Raw genomic sequence first — 18,945 nt, 5'->3', positions numbered from 1 at the left:
GGGCATGGTGATGAAGCCACTTCGTTATTGCAGAGCATGGGTTTTGTTCTCTTTAGGAAGTGAGATCTAGATGCAATGCCATGGAAATCAAGTTTGGAAATTGCTCTAAAGCAGGTCTTCTGGGAGAGCTGGTCATAAGATGCAAGTCAGTGGTTCTTCCTTGGTTGTATCTCAAAGTCTAGATCTCTAAACATAGTCTTTTGTGCAGTAGAACACTAAAATGAAAATACAAATGAGTAACATACTCTCCATCTACTTTGTTTGCCAGGTCCTGGAGAAATATCCTAATACACCTATGAGCCATAAAGAAATTCTTCAAGTTATCCAGAAAGAAGGACTTAAGGAAATCAGGTGAGTTAAGTGTCCACTGCAGTAAAACAAGATAACATCTTGGTTACAGCTTCGTTTACTGTTAACTCCTTACTCATGTGTGTCTTTGGGACTGAAATGTTAAAATACTTGTGGAACTGGGGTCTAGATCCCAGTTGCTAATATATATACAAAAAAATCCCTAAAGTTGCTGGTATTTCTCACCAAGAAAGGTAGATGAGGGTCATAATAAATATATGCTGCACCCACCTCATCTGCAGCTCTTGAATGGAATGAACTGGATCTGATCAGGCAGTTCAGACTCCAATCACATAGGTAAACTTAACTACTTGTTATTTAATCTTATTTAAAGAGAGTGACTGTAGTTCAATGGAAATGACCCAAAGCAAAAACTTAAAGCACTTCAGGAAATAAAAAATAATAAAAAAAAAAAAAAGCAACTTTACTTACAAATCCTAATCTAGAAAACTCTCGTGCTATTTTCTTTAGTATTGCCTGCAGTAGTGTTAGAGATCTTTATGTTCCATACAAGGAGGGTATTGAGTGTTTAGATGTTACTGATCTGCTTTACAAAGAGTAATTCAGATGACAAACCTGGAACCTATGGTATGCTGTTACCATGGCTTTAATTCTCGAGTCTTTGCTTGCATATGGCCCCTGAGATACACAGGTTTATCTGCTAATATGGGCACTTGCTATGAAGTAGAAAGTATTTCTATCTTCTAAAAGTAAAGAAGAAGCAAGGAAAGAAGACTGCATGCCAGCTCATCTATTTTGGAAGGAAACAGTCATCCTAGATTTGACTTTATTATGTCCCCTCCTCTGTGTTGCCAGTTTAATACAGCAACATATGCTTTGCAGGAAGTACAGAAGGGTCCAAGTGTAAAAAATTCTGCTGATAACAAGATCTGCTCAAGTTGTAGATAACAGAAAGATGTTCTGTTTTCTGGAAAGAAATATTGGTTTGTCTAACAGTAAGGAAATATCCTCATTCAGCTCTTAGGGAGGTGATGAAAGTAGGGTTGAATTCCTGCCTTGGCAACACGCTTCATTTGAGTGCAGTACAACATTTGGTTTGTCAGAGGCTTACCAGCCTCAGGTCTGCTTTGATGCCAAACAAATTAAGTGTTGGTAATTTGTCAGCAGTGTACCTACAAACACTAATTGCACTGCACCTTCAATCCTTCCAAAACTGGGAATGTGCTGATCTGTATTGGTAACCTTGCTGGTGACAACATGAAGTTCAGCAAATGTTACAATCATTCAGGTTGGAAAAGACCTCTAAAGTTACCAAACTCCACCCATGTCCCCACCATGCCTGCTAACCATGTCCCTCAGTGCCACATCTGTACCTTTCTTGAATACCTCCAGGGATGGTATACCACTTCCCCAGGCAGCCTGTGCCAACGTATCACCACTCCTTCCTGATTTTTCCTGATATCCAGTGTTAGGTACTTAACACTCACGAACGCTTCTAGCAATTCAGAATGTGTTTTTGGGCAGAGCCTCCGGGAAGAAATCTGATGTTGTGCAAAAGATCCAGTCTGTCAAGGCCACAGTTTGCAGGGGAAGGACAAAAAAAAAAGGGGAAGAGTGCAGGGAGTGGGGCAAAGGGCAGAAATGCCATGCATGTAATCAATCTGAACCTCAGGTTCTCTTGCAGTTGATGTGGAAGTTTAGTCTAACCTGACAGTAGGTTGTTTCCCCTCTCTAAAAGCTGCTGATGAGTATTAGGAGACCACAGATTCCTCATAGAATCATAGAATGGCCTGGGTTGAAAAGAACCACAATGCTCATCCAGTTCCAACCCCCTGCTATGTGCAGGTCACCAACCAGCAGCCCAGGCTGCCCAGAGCCACATCCAGCCTGGTCTTGAATGCCTCCAGGGATGGGGCATCCACAGCCTCCTTGGGCAACCTGGTCCAGTGCCTCACCACCCTCTGGGGGAAAAACTTCCTCCTAATATTTAGCCTAAACCTCCCCTGTCTCAGTTTAAAACCATTCCCCCTTGTCCTAACATTGTCCACCTTTGTAAACAGCCCCAATCCCAAAAGATGCTGGTAGGAGCAATCAGATACCAAGCTCAGTTTCTCTAGTTTAGCTATCCATCCAACTGACTCATCCTTATTTGGATACCATGTAGTAGTCTTTCCTCTTAAATGTTGAAATGACATAATAAAGTTTTGTTTAGGTTAAGACTTAAACGATTAGTAGTTCTTAAGCAATTCCATTTCAGTTTGTGCCAGTGTCTGTTGGTGCCTAGACTGGGATTGTTGGGATTCTCACAAGTCATAGGTTTTGACAGGTGGACTTAGCTCAAATCAGCATTTATTAAAGGAAAAATTATGTTATATGAGGTGTGAAACTTAAGTCACAGGCTGGCTGGGGTTGGAAGGGATCATAAAGATCATGTGTTTCCAACCTCCAGCTTGTCAGATGAGCTCATGTAGCTCACCAGATCCTTAGTCCTCTTTTTATGGAAGTTCTGGCAGGAAACCATGACAAAGCCTTTGAGAGCAGATTATAGCCATTTCCCCATTCTTGGTTGTATTGAGATAGCAAGAAGCTGCAAGACTCTCAGGCTGGTAAAACATGGTACAAGTTTGCAGGCAGGATGTAGAGTCTCCTGTTGATGTGTACCAAAGTATTCAAGTTTTGAGTTGTCTTTCAGTGCAAATTGTTTTCAATTAATAAAATAAAAACAGTTTTTTTCTGATGGTGAGCTATTTATTAATAAAACACAGTCTCTTAAACACTGCCACTTATGACTGTAAGGCTTTTTATTTCAGCATCTATTCCTTATATTGTTAGATACATTGTTTTGGTTAGATATATTGTGTTTGGTGACCCTGCCATGGCATGGGGCTTGAAACTAGATGATCTTTGAGGTCCTTTTCAACCCAGGCCATTCTGTGGCTCTATGAGGTACATCCTTCTCTGAATCTCCAGTTCCAGATAGGGAATAGGTTGAGAAGTGATGAGTTGTTGTAGGTTTTCTGGAATGAGGCAGAGAGAACGGGGAGCCCAACTAATGTCCAGCAGTCACTTGTTTGGCCCCAGCCAGCCATCTCCCTCTGCTTTGATTCATGTTGAGCTGCCACTTGGCAGCTGTGTGGGAAGAAGCTTCACAGCATGTTGATGTAGCTCAGAGGACGTGCTTGGTTCTGTTACAGGGACTTGGGAATTGCAGGGAAGATTGCAGGTACCACTTGAAGTGAGTAAAGAAAAAGTGATTTATGCTTCTTTTAGAACAATTTGGCTGCTATTTTTTTTTGTTGTTGTTGTTGTGGCTGTTTCTTTTTTAGTGGAAGAGGCTAGATGTTCTGTAACAGTACCTTGAGTGATTCTGGCTGATTATTTTTCCTGTATTTGTCATTTTATTCTAGTACTCAAACCAGTAATTTATTTGTGTGATTTTAAAGGTCAGCCTAGGACCAGTACTGTCACTTTTGGAGATGTAAGGCATCCTGAAGCCAGGCTTATACTTCTCACATGATCTGTCATCCTGATTTTCTTTATTTGCCTATTTTGACAGGCCGCCTGAATCCCATGAGATCCTTTCCTACAGGTCACTGCTTGCACACAGCAAAAATGAAATGCACGTGAAAAAATACTCTGAATCTGCACCATAACCATACGTGGCTCTAGGCTTTGTCCTTATGAATGAATCCCACTTGCCTTATCTCTGTTGGCAATGTAGTGTAGACAAGTCCGAGCGCTTTCAGACAGGGCTTTGAAGATGCCCAGAATCAGTGCTAACTCACAGAATGCCAGCTGTGAACGTTCCCTGAACCTGAATACATAGGCTAGATGGCAGCAACAGAGAACCACATTTGTTTGAACATGAGTAGCTGTTTGAGGGGGGAGGGGGGAGTGTTACTGACTCAGTCCCCTTGGGTCTATTAAAAGTGGTCACTGTAAGAGCAGCGTTAGCTTCTTTGGAGGATATCTTCCATGGTCTTTTCTCCATAGCCGTGAATGTTTTGTTTTCTCAAGTATTTTCACAGAACCACCACTGTAGAACTAGTGTGTGGGTCTCAGTCCTTGTATGGTACTGCTTTTGCCCAAATGCTGATTGAGTCAGTGTTTGAACGAGGAAGTGTATCTAATCTCAGTGTAAATAAAAACATGCTACTCCAGCTGCTTCTTTTGAGTATCCATTGAATTTCTTCTATGAAGAAACCCAAAAAGCTGCTAAAACCACTTCTGGGGAAATAAAAAGGAAGTATAAAAGCCAAGTTTTATTTTTCTCTGGTCCTATTTAGATTAGAGAGGAGTGTGTCATCGTGGCTTGGCTTCAGGGCTTTCACCTGCCCTTCTGTGGGTGGATCATCTGTGCCTCATTGACAAGTCTCTCCTCCCAAATTCCTCGCAAGATGCTCTGCAGGTTTGGCTCCAGGCAGCCTTGGGGAGGTGATTCCCTTCCTGACAAGGGGGTGGTTGTGTGAGCAGGGCTGGAGCTGCTCAGTCTGTTTGTAGGAGTGAGCTGCCAGCTCTAATTTTAGACTTCCATAAGGTTTCTTACTTCTTTTTCCCTCCTGTTTTTGCTAGTTGAAAATCAGAAGCTACAGTTAGGTCGTCCTCTGTGGGTATGGGAATGGTGCCTCCTCCTGACTGATAAGGAGGACAGTAATGTTGCTTGTCTTCAAAGGGAAAGAAAAGCTGGAGAGTTCTGTGCAGTTCAGAGCTGTGCCATCCATATTTGTGAGGCTTCTCCAGCTGCCTGATGCTATGAAATGGGCATCGTGCCTGCCTGGGAAAAGAGCTCCTTCCTGGTCACTCTTGGAAGAGGAGAGCTCGAGAGGATGCAGATCACCAGCATAGAACTCATTAAAAAAGCGAGCAGAAGTCAGAATGCTGTTTGTACACCTGCAAGATATTCTTACATCTCAGAGTAGGCAGTGTAGGACCAACGAAGTGGCTCTCCTCATTCTTGGCAGAACACTTTGCCACTGAAATTGCACAGCTATTCTTCAATACTTTGTCAATTTCCTTCTGCTGCAGAGCTAAGAAATAAGGCAGGGTTGGGTGAGCTGAGTGGTGTGCTCCTTCATTCTGTGGTCTCGGGGCAGTTGTTCCTTCACAGCTTGGTTCTGGGAAAGTCTTCTTCCAGTGGAATCATAGAGATTGGAAAAGACCTCATTGATTCCAACCCCAGCCCATCCCACCCACCGATCACGTCCCTCAGTGCCACATCTCCTTACTTCTTGAACATCCCCAGGGATGGTGTGACCCCACCACCTCCCTGGTTAGCCTGTTCTTTGCTTCCTCTGGAGAAGAAATTTCTCCTAATATCTGACCCAAACCTCCCTGTTACAACTTGAAACCATTATCTCTCATCCTATCCAATAATCCTTTCCTAAAACCAAACCACACAAAAGCACCCTACCACAGTTTAAGTGTGGGAAGGGACTTTGAAATGGTTGCAAGGTTCTTAAATTATTTTTGTAAGAGCTGGACTTCTTACTGGAGCCCACTGAGGTTGAATGTAGGGGACAAATTATAACAGGGAAAGGAATCTTTTTAGAAGCCATTTGTGACTGAAACTACCCAACAACAGAAGAAATGTGCATCCTGTGTCTGGCCAATGGCCTTGTTCTTGCTGCTGGCTGGTTGCACTGCCTGTGGAATTATGCCTTGCCCTGCTGGAGAGGGAGCTTCTCCTTGCCCAGGAGAAGAGCTCTGCAAAGCTGAGCTGTTCTGAGGCCTCTTTTGAGAGTATAAATCTTGGTTTTGAGTCCTGTGATAGTTTTAGCTCCTGAATAGCAGATGTCATAACTTGCTTCATCTGTAGGTTCTGAAGTTCTTCAGAGTTTTCACAAGTTCTGGGGATATCAAGTGTAGTCTGCATCCTTCGAGCCATTCCATAATGACTTTGGTCATTTTTTATTTTTGCTTTTCATCAGCTCTGAATCTTGTTAAAATGACCTTACAGCTGAGGAACATTTACAGCCCACTAACAGCTTGTAGACACAGCGTGGTACTGTATAAATTTGTCGTGGCAGAACCTCTAGCAGTTCATGGGGTGGCTTCTTATGGAGGAAGCAGCCAGAGAAATAGCAATTGCCGTTTCAAGTTTAGAAGTTCCTCAGCTCTAAGCTTAGAGGTGTGACCATTATAGTGCGTGATAGAAACAACTAATTAACTTCTCTAGGGAGAACCAGAACACTGAGGATGTAGATGTCTTTCTGAGCAAGCTATCATGGAAATAACTTTTGATATTTTCAGTTGTCAAACCACAGCTGCAGTTCAGAACGGCTGATTTTGGGAGGGACTTCTGGAGGCCATCTGGTCAGAATGAGGAGTGTGACCAATTTTGCATGGTGCCGTTGCCTTTGTTAATTGGCAATTATTTGGCAGCCCAACTAATTCCAAGGTGCTTGGAGCTGGAGGCAACCTTGAGTGCCTCTGGCCCCCCCTACCCCAACGGAGGCACGCAGAGCAGGGTGCCCAGCACCACGGCTGGGGGTTGGGGAGATCTCCAAAGAGGGATGCTCCAAATGGCCACCAGTTTTAGGGTTGCATGACCTTTAGACAATCATCTAAGGTTGGAAGTGGCTTTTGGTTATAGATGCATCTGCAAAAGAGATGTTACTGCAAATTTGTCTTCAACCTTGATGTCTATAGTCTAAATACTAAAGAAGGAAATTGCTTTGTATTCTGCTTGCTGTCTCCTTTTAATGAATGTCAGCGCACTGGCAACTTGAAGGTTTTTTTTTTTATGTTTTGTGAGCACGTTTTTACTGATGAGCCATTAGGAAGCTCAAATTTTGACAAAGGAGATTAGCACGTAACAGAACAACTTTCACTGTATTGCTCTTTAAATGGCTGCAGGCCTCTTGTCATGTTGATGGGCTCATTTTTAGCTTTTTCTTCAGTGTCCTCTGGTCTGAGCAGGTGGCTGAGAAATGCCCTGTATACCTGAATGGGAAAGATCCTTGAAGCAGAGACCGGCAAGAACCTTGAAGCAGTGCATCTCCCACTTGATTCCTTGTGACAGCAGGAAGCTGGGAAACTGGAAAGTAATGTGCTGAAGCTAGCAAGCTAATTTAAATTGTATTTTCCTGCTGCAGCTGAAATGGAGTGGATGAGATGGGAAGGACATACCTAGAGGGCTTCCAGACCTGCTCATAGTGACCATGCCTCACTGGTTTGTACAGCCATCTGATCTCTGCTAACCATACAGCTTCTTAAATACAAATTGTCAGCCAATTTTTCCAGTGGCAACCCATTCCTGTTGTGTGAACGCCTTCACATGCACATCTGAGGGAGGACCAGTGCATTATTACATTTGTGGCAGCAGCTTCTGCTGTAGACTGGTCTAACCAAAGCTGCTTTTCAGGAACTGCTGGTTTGTATTTCTGGTGAGTGCTCATTTCCATAGGTAGGTCACACTGCACAGAGCTAGATGCTGTGGAGGTAGGTGCCCATTACTAGACTGAGAGGCAGCAAACACAAAGTTCTGGATGTGAATTCCCATGAGATAGGAAAAACGCCACTCTGGAGGTGATAGACCACTAGAGCAGGGTCAGGGAAGGCTTCTCCTTTTTTGGAGCTGCTCAGAGGGGACTGGGCAAAGCCCTGGTGTTTGCTTGAGCTGGAGGCTGGGCTCTGATATCTGGAAGTTCCTCCCATCCCAGTTGCTCAATTCCTGGTTCCCAGCCTCATGCCCTGGAGGTGAAGTGTTTTTTGGCTTCTGTGCCTCCTGTAAGATTGAATCATTGCAGTGCTTCAAAGACTTCCTAGGCTTAATGGAAAGACTGGAGTTAAGGGCTGCTGCTTCTGTGTGCAACTGGAGATGCAGTGCTCCAAATGTCACTACAAACAGCTCTCGTTTTTCCTCCCTTTCAGTGTGCAAATCTTGAACTGGCTGGGAAGGCTTTATAAATAACTGAAATCATCAGCTGACAACTATCTAGTTACTTCACAGATTCTTTAATCCACGCTTTATTTGAGCTTAATCTTCAAATGAGCTGAAACATCTTTAGTCTACGTGGCATAGACATGATAGTACTAAGTGTGTATTGGGGAAAACAGGGCAAGGGCTTGTGCAGATTGTGCTTTAGAACCATCAGGGTTGGGTTACCCCTGCATCTCTCTACTGTTCCCAGTTAATTACTTCCATTCTGACGGAAGATTGAGATTCTGAAATGTCCATCAGGATTTTACTTGACCCACTGGGGTTACTGCATGCAAGACTTCTTACTCTCAGTTGGAACTGGGGGATCTTTTCCAATGGGAAAGGATTGTTTGCTGGAGGAAGGTGCCATCGAGATAGCATCTTAAGTGCAGGATTCTTCAGCTTTCTTCCATCCATTACTGCAAAAGCTCAAAAGAATGACTGGCAGAAAGAGAGCAATAAATGCCGATACGGTAAATTCTTGTGTGTTTTCCGTTTTGTTAAAAAGTTGGATTTGTTTTTTTCTGGAGAAAATTACCAACTAATCAGCTTTAAAAAAGAAAACAAAAAACCTGAAGATCACTAGAACGTTGCATTCCGTTTGAGGCTCATGTCTCTGCAGCAAAGGGGAATTTGTATGAAGTCCTAGCTGTAAAGTACAGGCTGAAGCTGCTTGGGGCAGCGTGATGGCTGTGGGTCAGTGCTGGGGGGAGGCAGTCTGTAGCTCTCAGGGAGCTTTTTGGTGGTATGTGTGGCCAGGGGCTAAAGTAGGTTCCCTAGAGCAGGACATACAGGAAAGCATCCAGATGGGTTTTGAGTATCTCCACAGAAGGAGGCCCCACCACCTCTCAGGGCAGCTTCTTCCAGTGCTCTGCTGCTCTGCCACCCTCACTATAAAGAGACCCTTTCTCATGTTTATATAGAACTCCCTGGGTTCCAGTTGTGGCTTTTGCCCCTTGTCCTGTTGCTGGGCACCACTACAAAGAGCCCCATCCTCCTGACCCCCGCCCTTCAGATACTGATGATCAGATCCCCTCTCCCCTTCTCTTCCACAGGCTGAACAGCCCCAGGGCTCTCATCCTCTCCCCATCAGGAGATGTTCCAGGCCCCCACCTTCTCTGCAACCATCTACTGGGCTCCCTCCAGCAGTTCCCCGTCCTCCTTGAACTGGGAAGCTCAGCACTGGACTCGGTGCTTCAGATGTGGCCTCTCCATGGCAAAGCAAAGGGGAGGAGCCCTTGCCCTGCTGGCTGTGCTCTATGCAATGTTCCCCAGGGTTCTATTGGCCTTCTTGGCCATCAGGGGCACACAGTCAACCTTCGGTCAGCTACTGGTCAGTCAGGGCACCCGGGTTCTTCACTGTAGAGCTCCTCTCCAGCAGCTCAGCCCCTAACCTTACAAGTGCACGTAGTTATTTCTCCCCGGGTGTAGGACTTTACACTTCCCCTTGTTCCTCTTTGCCTAGCTCTCACCCTATCCAGGTTTCACTGGATGGCAGCATGGCCTTCTGGTGTGTCAGCCATCCTCCCAGCTTTGTATCATCAGCACACTTGCTGAGAGTGCGCTCTGTCCCTTCATCCAGTTCATTAATGAAGATGTTAAAAAGATCACACCCAGTACTGACACCTCCTAAAACCACTCTGGGTCCAGCAAGCCCTCAGAGGGCTATTTCTTTGCTTAATGAGCATTTCAGCAGAAGTTAAAGTTGCCACCAGTTTCTGTAGCACCCTGTATCTGTGCAGAAGGTGGAGGTGAGTTGGTAGGTGACATCAATAGCAGGTAGAGGGAAAAATGGTCATTTGAAAACTAGTTTCTCAAGAGATGCTTGTGTAGAGATCATGTTTCTGTTAGCAGGGACTGCTAAATGCATTCATTGCGATAGGGAGAAGCTCTGCTGTGTGACTGTTCATAACATTTCTTTTGATAAAGGTATCAAATCCCTGATTAACCGCATCTTCCACTTCTGCTACTACTGCAGTCTCGGGAAGAGAGTTCTTGCTGTTTCCTTAAAATAAAATTACGTATGCTTTCCCATGATGGCATATATTCCCTAGTGCAAGGGGAAATGTAGGGTGTAATTGTGCAGTGATGAATGCTGCAGGAATTCAGCAGGTTGGCATTTTTTTCTGGAAAACACTGGAGCGGGGATCTCAGAAGACAGATAGAAGTAGGATTTATTTTTTGGTTGGAAACAGCTGGTAGTTCTGTAGCAGGAATGGGAAAATTGTGGGGGCATCCCAAAGATATGGAAGTCTTAATTCTGTGTCCCAAAAGCCCCAGAGGGTGGTTTTGTCTGGTTTCTTACTTTCAGATCAGAAAACACTAAGCCTTTCTGCATAGGCCTTAAAGGGTGATTGAGAGCAGCACACAAACAAGTGGACAAACATATGGACACTGTGTTTAAGTGAGGCTGTATCAGTGCTGTGAACTTAAAGCTTTTTGTCTGTAAACAGCATTTAAGAAAATCAGTGAGCTTCTGTAGGGCTTTTTGTTCTTATTCTGGACTCAGCAGGGGACACTGGAATGTCCTTGTGTTCCTGTAGGTCACATTCAGTTGTCATGCCAGTCTTAATAGACCATTAATTAAAGCTGTAAGTAAACTTCAGATTTGTTGTGGGCTCAAGAGCTTTTTAGCATCCTCTGAGTCTATCCTGACGTAAGGGTTTACAGTGCCTGTGGTTCAGGTGCAGGTCCGTATAGGCACTGCTTGTGTTGTTGGAGCAATGGTTAGGTCTTAAAATCATGAAGGTTGGAAGAGATCTTGAAAAATCATCGAGTCCAAGTGTCAGCCCATCCCCACCACATCCCCAGTGCCACATCCCCTCAGTTCTCAAACACCTCCAAGGGCGGTGACCCCACTGCCTCCCTGGGCAGCTGTGCCAATGCATCACCACTCTTTCACTGTATGAATATTTCCTAATAGTGTCTTGCACAAATTTATAGGAATTCTAAGTGTTGATGATTTAAAATTAACTTTGTAACATGAAAAGCTTCTAGCTAAATCTATTCCCACCAAAAAAAGCCTTCCAAAGCCAGTATCTCATCTGCATTTCTAGAAAATAAACTGAGAAGCCCAACAGATACACGTGTTCCTTTCTCTGCTGGTGTTAATGATATAACCTAGTCTTACTGCAGATCTGCCCAAAACTTTTTAAAAACAAATAAATAAAAATTGTTTCTGGTGGATGGGGAGGAGGGTTCATATTAATGCTTAGAAGTTGTTTTGCTGAAGTTTTTAAAGGGGTGTTTCTCTCCTTTTTTTGGGTTGCACTCCAACTCCAGAAGGTAAGAACCACTGCTGGTTGTTGTGAAGCTGTTCCGTATTAACACAAGCTGCACAAGCCTTAATTGAAGAGCCCTGCTTGTTTCACGTGGGCATAGAAACAAAGTTAAAGCAGTGTAACTAGTGTCAATGCTTGTTGCACTAACCTGCCTTGCTGTTTGCTGTTTGCATTTGTGTTTGACTGTAATGCAAACATGAAGCCTGCTTGCAAGTTGTGGAAGTGTCAGGCTGACAGCACGGAATGCTCAGTGTCTCACCAAATGAACGTCGCTGTGCAGTCTTGGGTTTGCATTTGGTTTGCATGATGGCTTTGTGCCTCTTTGTCTGTGCATAGAATCTGCTTTATTCGTAGAATGAGCTGCTTCTGAGTCTTAAATTTGTTTTAACAAGCTTTGAATTGGTGCTGTGGCATCTGCTTACCGTGCCTCTCTGCTCTGGTGCTTGATCTGAATCAATTGGGTCTTAAAGCCTATTTTAATTTGCTAATGAACCGAAAGCTTTTTGTGTGAATGTCTGATTCAAAGGGAACGTGGGGAGGAAGGGATGCTCAAATATGGGGAAATCCTTCACCCTTAAACACAGCTGGATCTGTTGGGGCCTTTTTGTCAAGTTCCATGAATTGCAGTGAAGATGTGAAAGGTGGATGCTCACTGCTGGGTGCACTTTGTACAAACTTCCATTTACAGCAAAACAGTCATTAACTCTTCTGCAGAACCCCCGAGCTGTGCAGAAGTGGGTTCTGAGCAGCATTTCTGTGCCAAGCACCAGTGCACATCCTGCCTGCAGGACCTGCTGGAGCTGTGGTGGTTCTGCTCCAAGGCAGGGAGCTGCTGGCCGTGTGCTCTGCTAACAAATTACTACTGGAGCTTTAATAGAAAGGAGCCTTCTGATGGATAAGTATGCCTTGTGTCGTGGTCTGAGTGCAAGTTTGAGTTGCAGCACTGCAGAGATGAGAAGTCTTCACGGTGTCAGGCCAGCATCCCATCACAGGTGACTGAACAAAAATGATTCTGTCGCACTTTGTTTTCGAATCAGAACAAATCTGCTCAGTCTCTGAGGTCTCAGGGCAGGGCTGGTTGGGAAGGGCTCAGTGGTGGAATTGGAAAGCCTGGAAAGAAGTGTTACACATCTTTTTTCCTACTGAGCATGTTCACCATAGAGCTATCTCACCTTTCCCTGGTGCACATTCACCTTTTCAAGCTCCTTTTTCTCCTGTTCAATCTGAAGAAGCTTTGAATTTAACATGGAATGTAAGAGGCCATGATTTAATGAAGGCTGACATTTGACAGTTCTCAGAAAGGGAGCTTGGTATGTATGCATCTGCTGGGAAGTAGCTTAGAGAAATGCTCTGAGGGGTGAGAGCTTCGAGTGTGCATTTCTTATGCTGTTGGTCTTACAGCTAGCTGCCTTCAAGCTATCACAGGGGCAAGCAGTGCTGAGTACAGCAATAGTGGGAGAGTGGTTGGGAACGAGGTGACAGAGCAGACACCTTCCAGGTCATTAACACACAGCACAGTGTAGTTGATGTGTTGATGGAATGGTTCTAAAGGCTCATGGAGGACCACCCCTTTGGCCAACTATAAACACTGCATATAGAGGTACAGCTACAGAGGTACTATTCCAACCTTTGTAAAGCTGGGTCATGCCAAAACTTGGTTCTTTGTTGAGCTTTCAGAGCATGGCTTTGCCTGGGTTCTTGTGAAATGTCTGGCTTAGCTCTGATCTGCTGCCCTGATCAAGTTTTTAGGTGGAATGAGCTCAAGGTCAGGTACGTGGTGGGCTTCTTGCATCTAAATGCAGAAATGGGTTTTGCATAAAGAAGGGAAAGGTGCTGGAAAGCAACACCTTTGAAAAGAATATGGGGCTGCTGTAGGAAACAGTACTGGGTTGTAGCTTCCAGGGTGACCCTCTAACTTTCAAGAGGTGAGGAATAGGGCTGCAAAGCGTCTGCATGGCTGTAGTGATGTCAGCCTAATGTGCAGTAATGCTGCTGGTTCTGGCCACTGGCAGAATGGAAGCAGAGCTCAGGGCTGGGCTCGGTGTGGGATGATGTTCTCACTTAGTGTGAATGTGCTCAGGAGACGCTTCTATCCAGGGATGGGGATGCTGGCTGAAGTTGGAGCTGTCTGGAGGTGAGCTAAAGCTCTCAGCAGAGGTGCTGGTTTCTGACCCTCAGCTGTCTGTCCGTGTCAGCCACGGCAGTGTTGGAGGAGCTGGGTGAAACTCAGTTGTAAGAAAAGCAGGGAATTCTAATGATCTCTGCAGTCTGCAGTTAGCTTGCAACAGATCTGCTCTGAGTTTCAGAGATGCAACTTTTTGCACTCAGAGCTGTACAAATAAGTGCCCGTTTTGATGTTCTGCAAAGAAGAGGTGGAGGGCCTGAGCACGGGAGCTTCTTGTGTGCTTTTTTTCCTGGAACTGGAGCGTGGGTATGTCAGGCTGGTTTCATCATTGCTTGTTGTGGCTGATTCAACTTGTATCAATGGGAATACCCATCGGGTCTGTGCTCTGTGCATGCTTGGTCATTGGGTGAGGGGTTGTGACTCCCAGCAGAAGATGAAATCTGTCCATACAAATGCAAAAATTAATCCTGTGCTTTTATTTTCAGTGGGACTTCTCCTCTTGCATGCCTGAATGCTATGTTACATACGAACTCCCGAGGGGAAGAGGGCATTTTCTATAAGGTCCCAGGGCGGATGGGAGTGTACACTCTGAAGGTAAGTTTCTCAGTCTTGTTTGAGTGCTCAATGGCTTTTGTTCCTTTACAGATATTTTGCACTAGGGTAATCCAATGTAGGGAAGAAGGAGCTGTTCCTCACTAGTGTGGATTGTAGTGTGAGGTGTACCTCCAAAAACAAACACTGAACTCCTCATTCTTGCTGGTGATCATCTGTGTGCAGAAAATACAACCAAAATAGTGCTAGTTTTTGTTCACAATGGTGTGGATTGCTGGTATTAATTATCATCCAGAAATGAAATTGTAATAACATTATAACCACAAAAAAGTAACGTTATCACCACTCAACTCATATCTAGAAATGAAATAGTCCCTTATCCTTGATCTATTAATAGCAGACAGGAAGTATTTCTAGGAAAAAAGTATAGAATCCTTCGTGTAGCTGATTTGTACTTCTAAAAATAATCTCTATTTGTGGTTTCTTTTCCCCACTTACGCTACTCAGATGAGGCCTGCTCTCACTGTTCTTGGTTTTCTATGTACTTGAAACTGGTGACTTTGCCATAAGATTCCTCTCGCTAGTGTAGATCTCTCCAGTTTTGGTTGTGTCTGCTGTAGCCACATTCTTCTTCTCAGTCCATGCTCCAGAGAGAGCAGTAGTAACTTCTGAGGTAATGTTTGTCTTATCCTGTAATATTTAAATCACTAGAATTGGAAAAGACCTCTCAGATCGTGTAGTCCAACCCATCACCACCAAGCCCACTAAACCATGTCCTGAAGTGCCACATCTCCATGGTTCTTGTTCTTGGAAATCCAGACCAGGGCAGACGAGTGGAACCCTTGTGTTCCTCTATTTTCCCATCTTATTACTTGTAAAGTAGGTGCTGGAGCATCCTACTTTTCCCCCATTTAGTGGCTGGAGCCTTTTGGTGGTTGGCAGTGCCCTGTACCTCTGTCCACTTGGCTCATATCCCCATGTGCTTGTATTTGTTGCTTCCCCTGTACTTATTATCCCCTTTGCAGCAGAAAGGCCCACAACTGGATTTCCTGTTCACTGGTAGCCTGAAAGATTCCAGTCTGTAGGAATATTTCTAACCTGATGTTTGGAGAAGTCCGTCAAGCTCACCACAGGTGATAAAACAGAGCACATCATCTTGCAGAAGTATTTATAGGAGTGCTAGCTGGAAGACCGGATTTTATTTGATTATTCCACATGGTTCACTAAATGGAGGAAGCTTAATTATTGAAAGAAGAACAGTTATAAAGAGAAGATGTTTCTATAGTTTAGAGTACACTTCTGCTTTGAAAACAGGACGTGCAATAGGGAGAGGTAAAGGTGCCTAGAGGAATTTATGTTAATGAAGATCGTGCATTGACATCTTGCTTGGAGCACAAATGTTATGGAGAGCAGCTGAGGGAGCTGGGATTGTTTTCTCTGAGCAGAAGGAGGCTCAGGGGAGACCATCACTCCTTACAACTACCTGAAAGGAGGTTGTAGCAAGGTGGGGGTTGGCCTCTTCTCCCAGATAACAGTGAGAAGGATGAGAGGTGTTGGCCTCAAGTTGCACATGGGGAGATTCAGGTTGAATTTTAGGAAACATCTCTCCTTCAAAAGAGTGGTGATGAGGCATTAGAACGGGCTGCCCAGGGGGGTGGTGGGATCACCATCCCTGGAGGTGTTCAGGAATCGTGGAGATGCGGCGCTGAGGGATGTGGTCAGTGGGGGTGGGTTTGCACTTGGGCTAAATGATCTTTTCCAACCTTAATGATTCGATGGTCCTGGGAAATTTTGAGAGAAGGCCAGATGGTGAGTGCAGACAAGGCATGGCGATAGAAGGTCTTGAGGAAGGGGCAGAGCTGGAAGGAGAGCACTGGAAGTTGTCTCCGGGTGTTGGGAAGGACCCTTGGAGAGTCCAACCTCCTGTCAAAGCAACTCTGGCACATCACTGAGGAGACATCCTGAAACAATCTGAAATAAGGGACTGTATAATTGCTGTGTGCCAAGTGACTGACATTATTTCTCCAAAAGTTATGCTTTAAAAAAAGGTTGAATAAAGGAAAGGTGAGCATTAGGAGTACACAAGTGTAGTCTTCACCAGCTTAAGTGACACCTGGTATAAATAGATTTTTCCATGCTTCTCATTATGCTTTCTCTTCCCTCGTGACTTGCAAGTAATTTTTTATGTGCAGTTAGAAGAACTGCATTTGTGCAGTGAGGGATGAAAATATTCAATATCTGACCCAGTTAATAGTCACCTGGCTGGTGGAAAAAAATCTGGAATTATTGAAATTGGTGAAATCGGTGTCATCTGAATTACTTTTTGGACCTCCAAGCAAAGACCAGTCACAGCTGTAACTTCAGAGAAAAGACAGTTGCCTCCAGGAGAAGGGAGAGATTGCACATCAGTGTCCAGCTGATGGCTGACAAAAGGATGCCTCCACACACACACCTAATTTGTGCAGCTGTCCTGAGCCCTTTCTTGCCTGTAATCATGTGAAGTTGCAGCTGTGTATCTAAGAAAGAATACAGAGCTGTAATTCCAGCAGAATTCTTCCTTGCAGAAGTCAAGGCATTGTTGCTGATTAGCACTAGCATGACAACGTAGGTTAAAATCTGAGTGGTGGTGATCGCTAGAGGGCAGCCTGGACTTAGATGTGGACAGGCAGCAAGGGCTGGCTGTTATCAGCCTGAAATGTTACGTGTGAGAATGGTGGACCTGCAGGAGCCTTCCAGTGTGTTGTAGTGCATCGCAGGTCACTGCGGCGTGTTACAGTGTGTTGTAGTGTGTTACAGATGGTGACCGGGGATAGGCGACTATAGTGGGTATGCAGGGAGGGAGATGTGAGATGGTGACAGGGAAGTGCCAGAGCCACACCAGCAGGCACGTGTTTTATGCAGGCTAGCAGAAAGCACTGAAAGGCCTGAAGCTGAGCTGTTCTGACACGTCTCTGCAGCATAAAAAGTCCACGACAGGCACTGGCTAAATGAAGGAAACTGCAACTTAGAAAAGATTTTATTAAGCGAGGAATTTCTTGCTACGTGGGCTTCCTGACCTGTTGGCTCCATTTGCAGAAGGACGTTCCGGATGGGCTGAAGGAGCTTTCGGATGGCTCGGAGGAAAGCAGCGACGCGCAGTCCGACTCACAGAGCTCTGAGAACAGCAGCAGCAGCAGCAGCAGTGATGGGTGCACGAACAAGGACGGGAAGAAAAGCAGGTGGAAAAGGAAAGGTAATTTTCCCGTTCAGGAGAGATGATAACGTGGTCTCTGTGAAGGACTTTCAGCTTTTTGCCGATCCCATCTGTTGCCATATAAAAACAGGACGTTACAGGAGCCTAAAGTCTCGTTCACAGCTTATGCTCCTGACTTGAATTTACATCATAAGTGCAGCATAACTTGAAATCGAAGAAAAAGTATTTGCAATTAAATGTCTGTGTATAAGTCCTTGATACAAGCATACTGGGCTTCAGACCTAGGAGCAGCAACATTGGTTTTTTACAGGTTTTCTCTTTATCCTGGGCCTTATATTGAACCCTGTATATTGAGCCCTAGGCCTAACTCTAACCCTTCTTTCCTGAAACCACTGCACCTTCTGATTGCGGCCTCTCTCAGCAGTGTTGCATGTAGCATTGACTAGGAGTGAGCACAGAAGCTCTGAGATTACAGCTTGTTATGGAGACTGGGGCTGTGGGTCTGGGCTCCATTTTCCTGCTTTGGACTTCTTTCCCTCACAAACTCAACAATAATTAGGTTGTAATTAATTCTGTACAGTTGAGTATTTAATCACTTTCAAATGTCAGTCACTTTTAAATAATACAGTAAAGTTCAGCAATGTTTCAAGAGTACCTGAATTCTGAATGTTCTGCAGAAGAATATCTTTGGTGTTACCAGGGAACAAGCAGAGGAAATAATGCATTTCACTCCCTTTTCAATCCTAGTAACCTGACACAGTGTCTGGCTGGATGCTGTCAGTAGTTGCATCATGTATTTGTAACACATTGCAGTTTCCTTTGCCCACGTCTAATTCCAGAACTCATTCATTTGATCAGTGTCTGAATCTTCGTTCCTCCTTCAGAATTCTGGTCAAGTATCTGTTTAAGTGCTGAATTAATTAAAAAAAATATGTGTACATAATAAAATTTGAGGATGCAATATACATTTACTAAAAATTCCTTTGCTCTTTCTTCTAAGCAGAGGCTGCACCTTTCTCTTGTGGGTATTCCTGTGTCTTTCAGTGTAGCTGCTGCTGTTACAACTGCTTTGCCCTTTAATCTGATCCTTTCTTTTTCTACTCAGTCATGCACAGAATTTCCTGGCTGAAATGCAACAAAATGAAAAGCTTATTTCCATTGCAGCGGTGGAGGCATGTAAGCAGTTTTCTGACATTACTGGAGCCATGCAACAGAGCATTTAAGTCAGCTGGGGTTGTGTGGACCCAACCATGTGTGGGGTTTTCCATGTAGTGCAAGTAAACAAAACCAAAGGAAACCGTTAGATAGAATTGTGAGCATTTAAAACACTACAAAAATAGGCACTGTTAAAAGTTTAGAAGTAAGACTTGACTCCAAATTAATCCTTTGAAAGAGGAAGTATGAGAAAGGAACTTTCATTCCTAACAAAGCCTCAAAATGGGACGTTATGTAAAAAACTTGCAAGGAAGTGCAAAAATCTTACAGAGAGATTGTTTGCCTAGCAATATGTGCGTGTCTTCTATGTAAAAGTTCTACATACGGTGTTACTGCTGCCAGAGCAAAC

At 44.4% G+C, this 18,945-nt stretch overlaps 1 protein-coding gene across 2 annotated transcripts in view; it reads left to right on the top strand.

The window, feature by feature from the left end:
* The first annotated feature begins 251 nt into the window (after positions 1–251).
* The window catches only part of ASXL2 (ASXL transcriptional regulator 2), a 68,472-nt gene continuing 49,778 nt past the window's right edge, over positions 252–18,945 (top strand). Inside the window, exons 1-4 of one of the 2 annotated variants that reach the window (XM_031552635.1) lie at positions 252–351; positions 9,973–9,975; positions 14,122–14,230; positions 17,264–17,420. In XM_031552635.1, coding sequence (XP_031408495.1) covers positions 296–351; positions 9,973–9,975; positions 14,122–14,230; positions 17,264–17,420 — 325 coding nt within the window. In that variant the 5' untranslated portion in view covers positions 252–295. The remainder of the gene's footprint in view (positions 352–9,972; positions 9,976–14,121; positions 14,231–17,263; positions 17,421–18,945) is intronic. The other variant, XM_031552636.1, reaches the window with a different exon arrangement.

The sequence above is a fragment of the Meleagris gallopavo genome, chromosome 2 (assembly GCF_000146605.3).
Source record: "Meleagris gallopavo isolate NT-WF06-2002-E0010 breed Aviagen turkey brand Nicholas breeding stock chromosome 2, Turkey_5.1, whole genome shotgun sequence".
Taxonomy (NCBI): Eukaryota; Metazoa; Chordata; class Aves; order Galliformes; family Phasianidae; genus Meleagris; species Meleagris gallopavo.
Note: the sequence above shows the minus strand (reverse complement) of the source record. Positions and strands in the feature narration are given on the sequence as shown.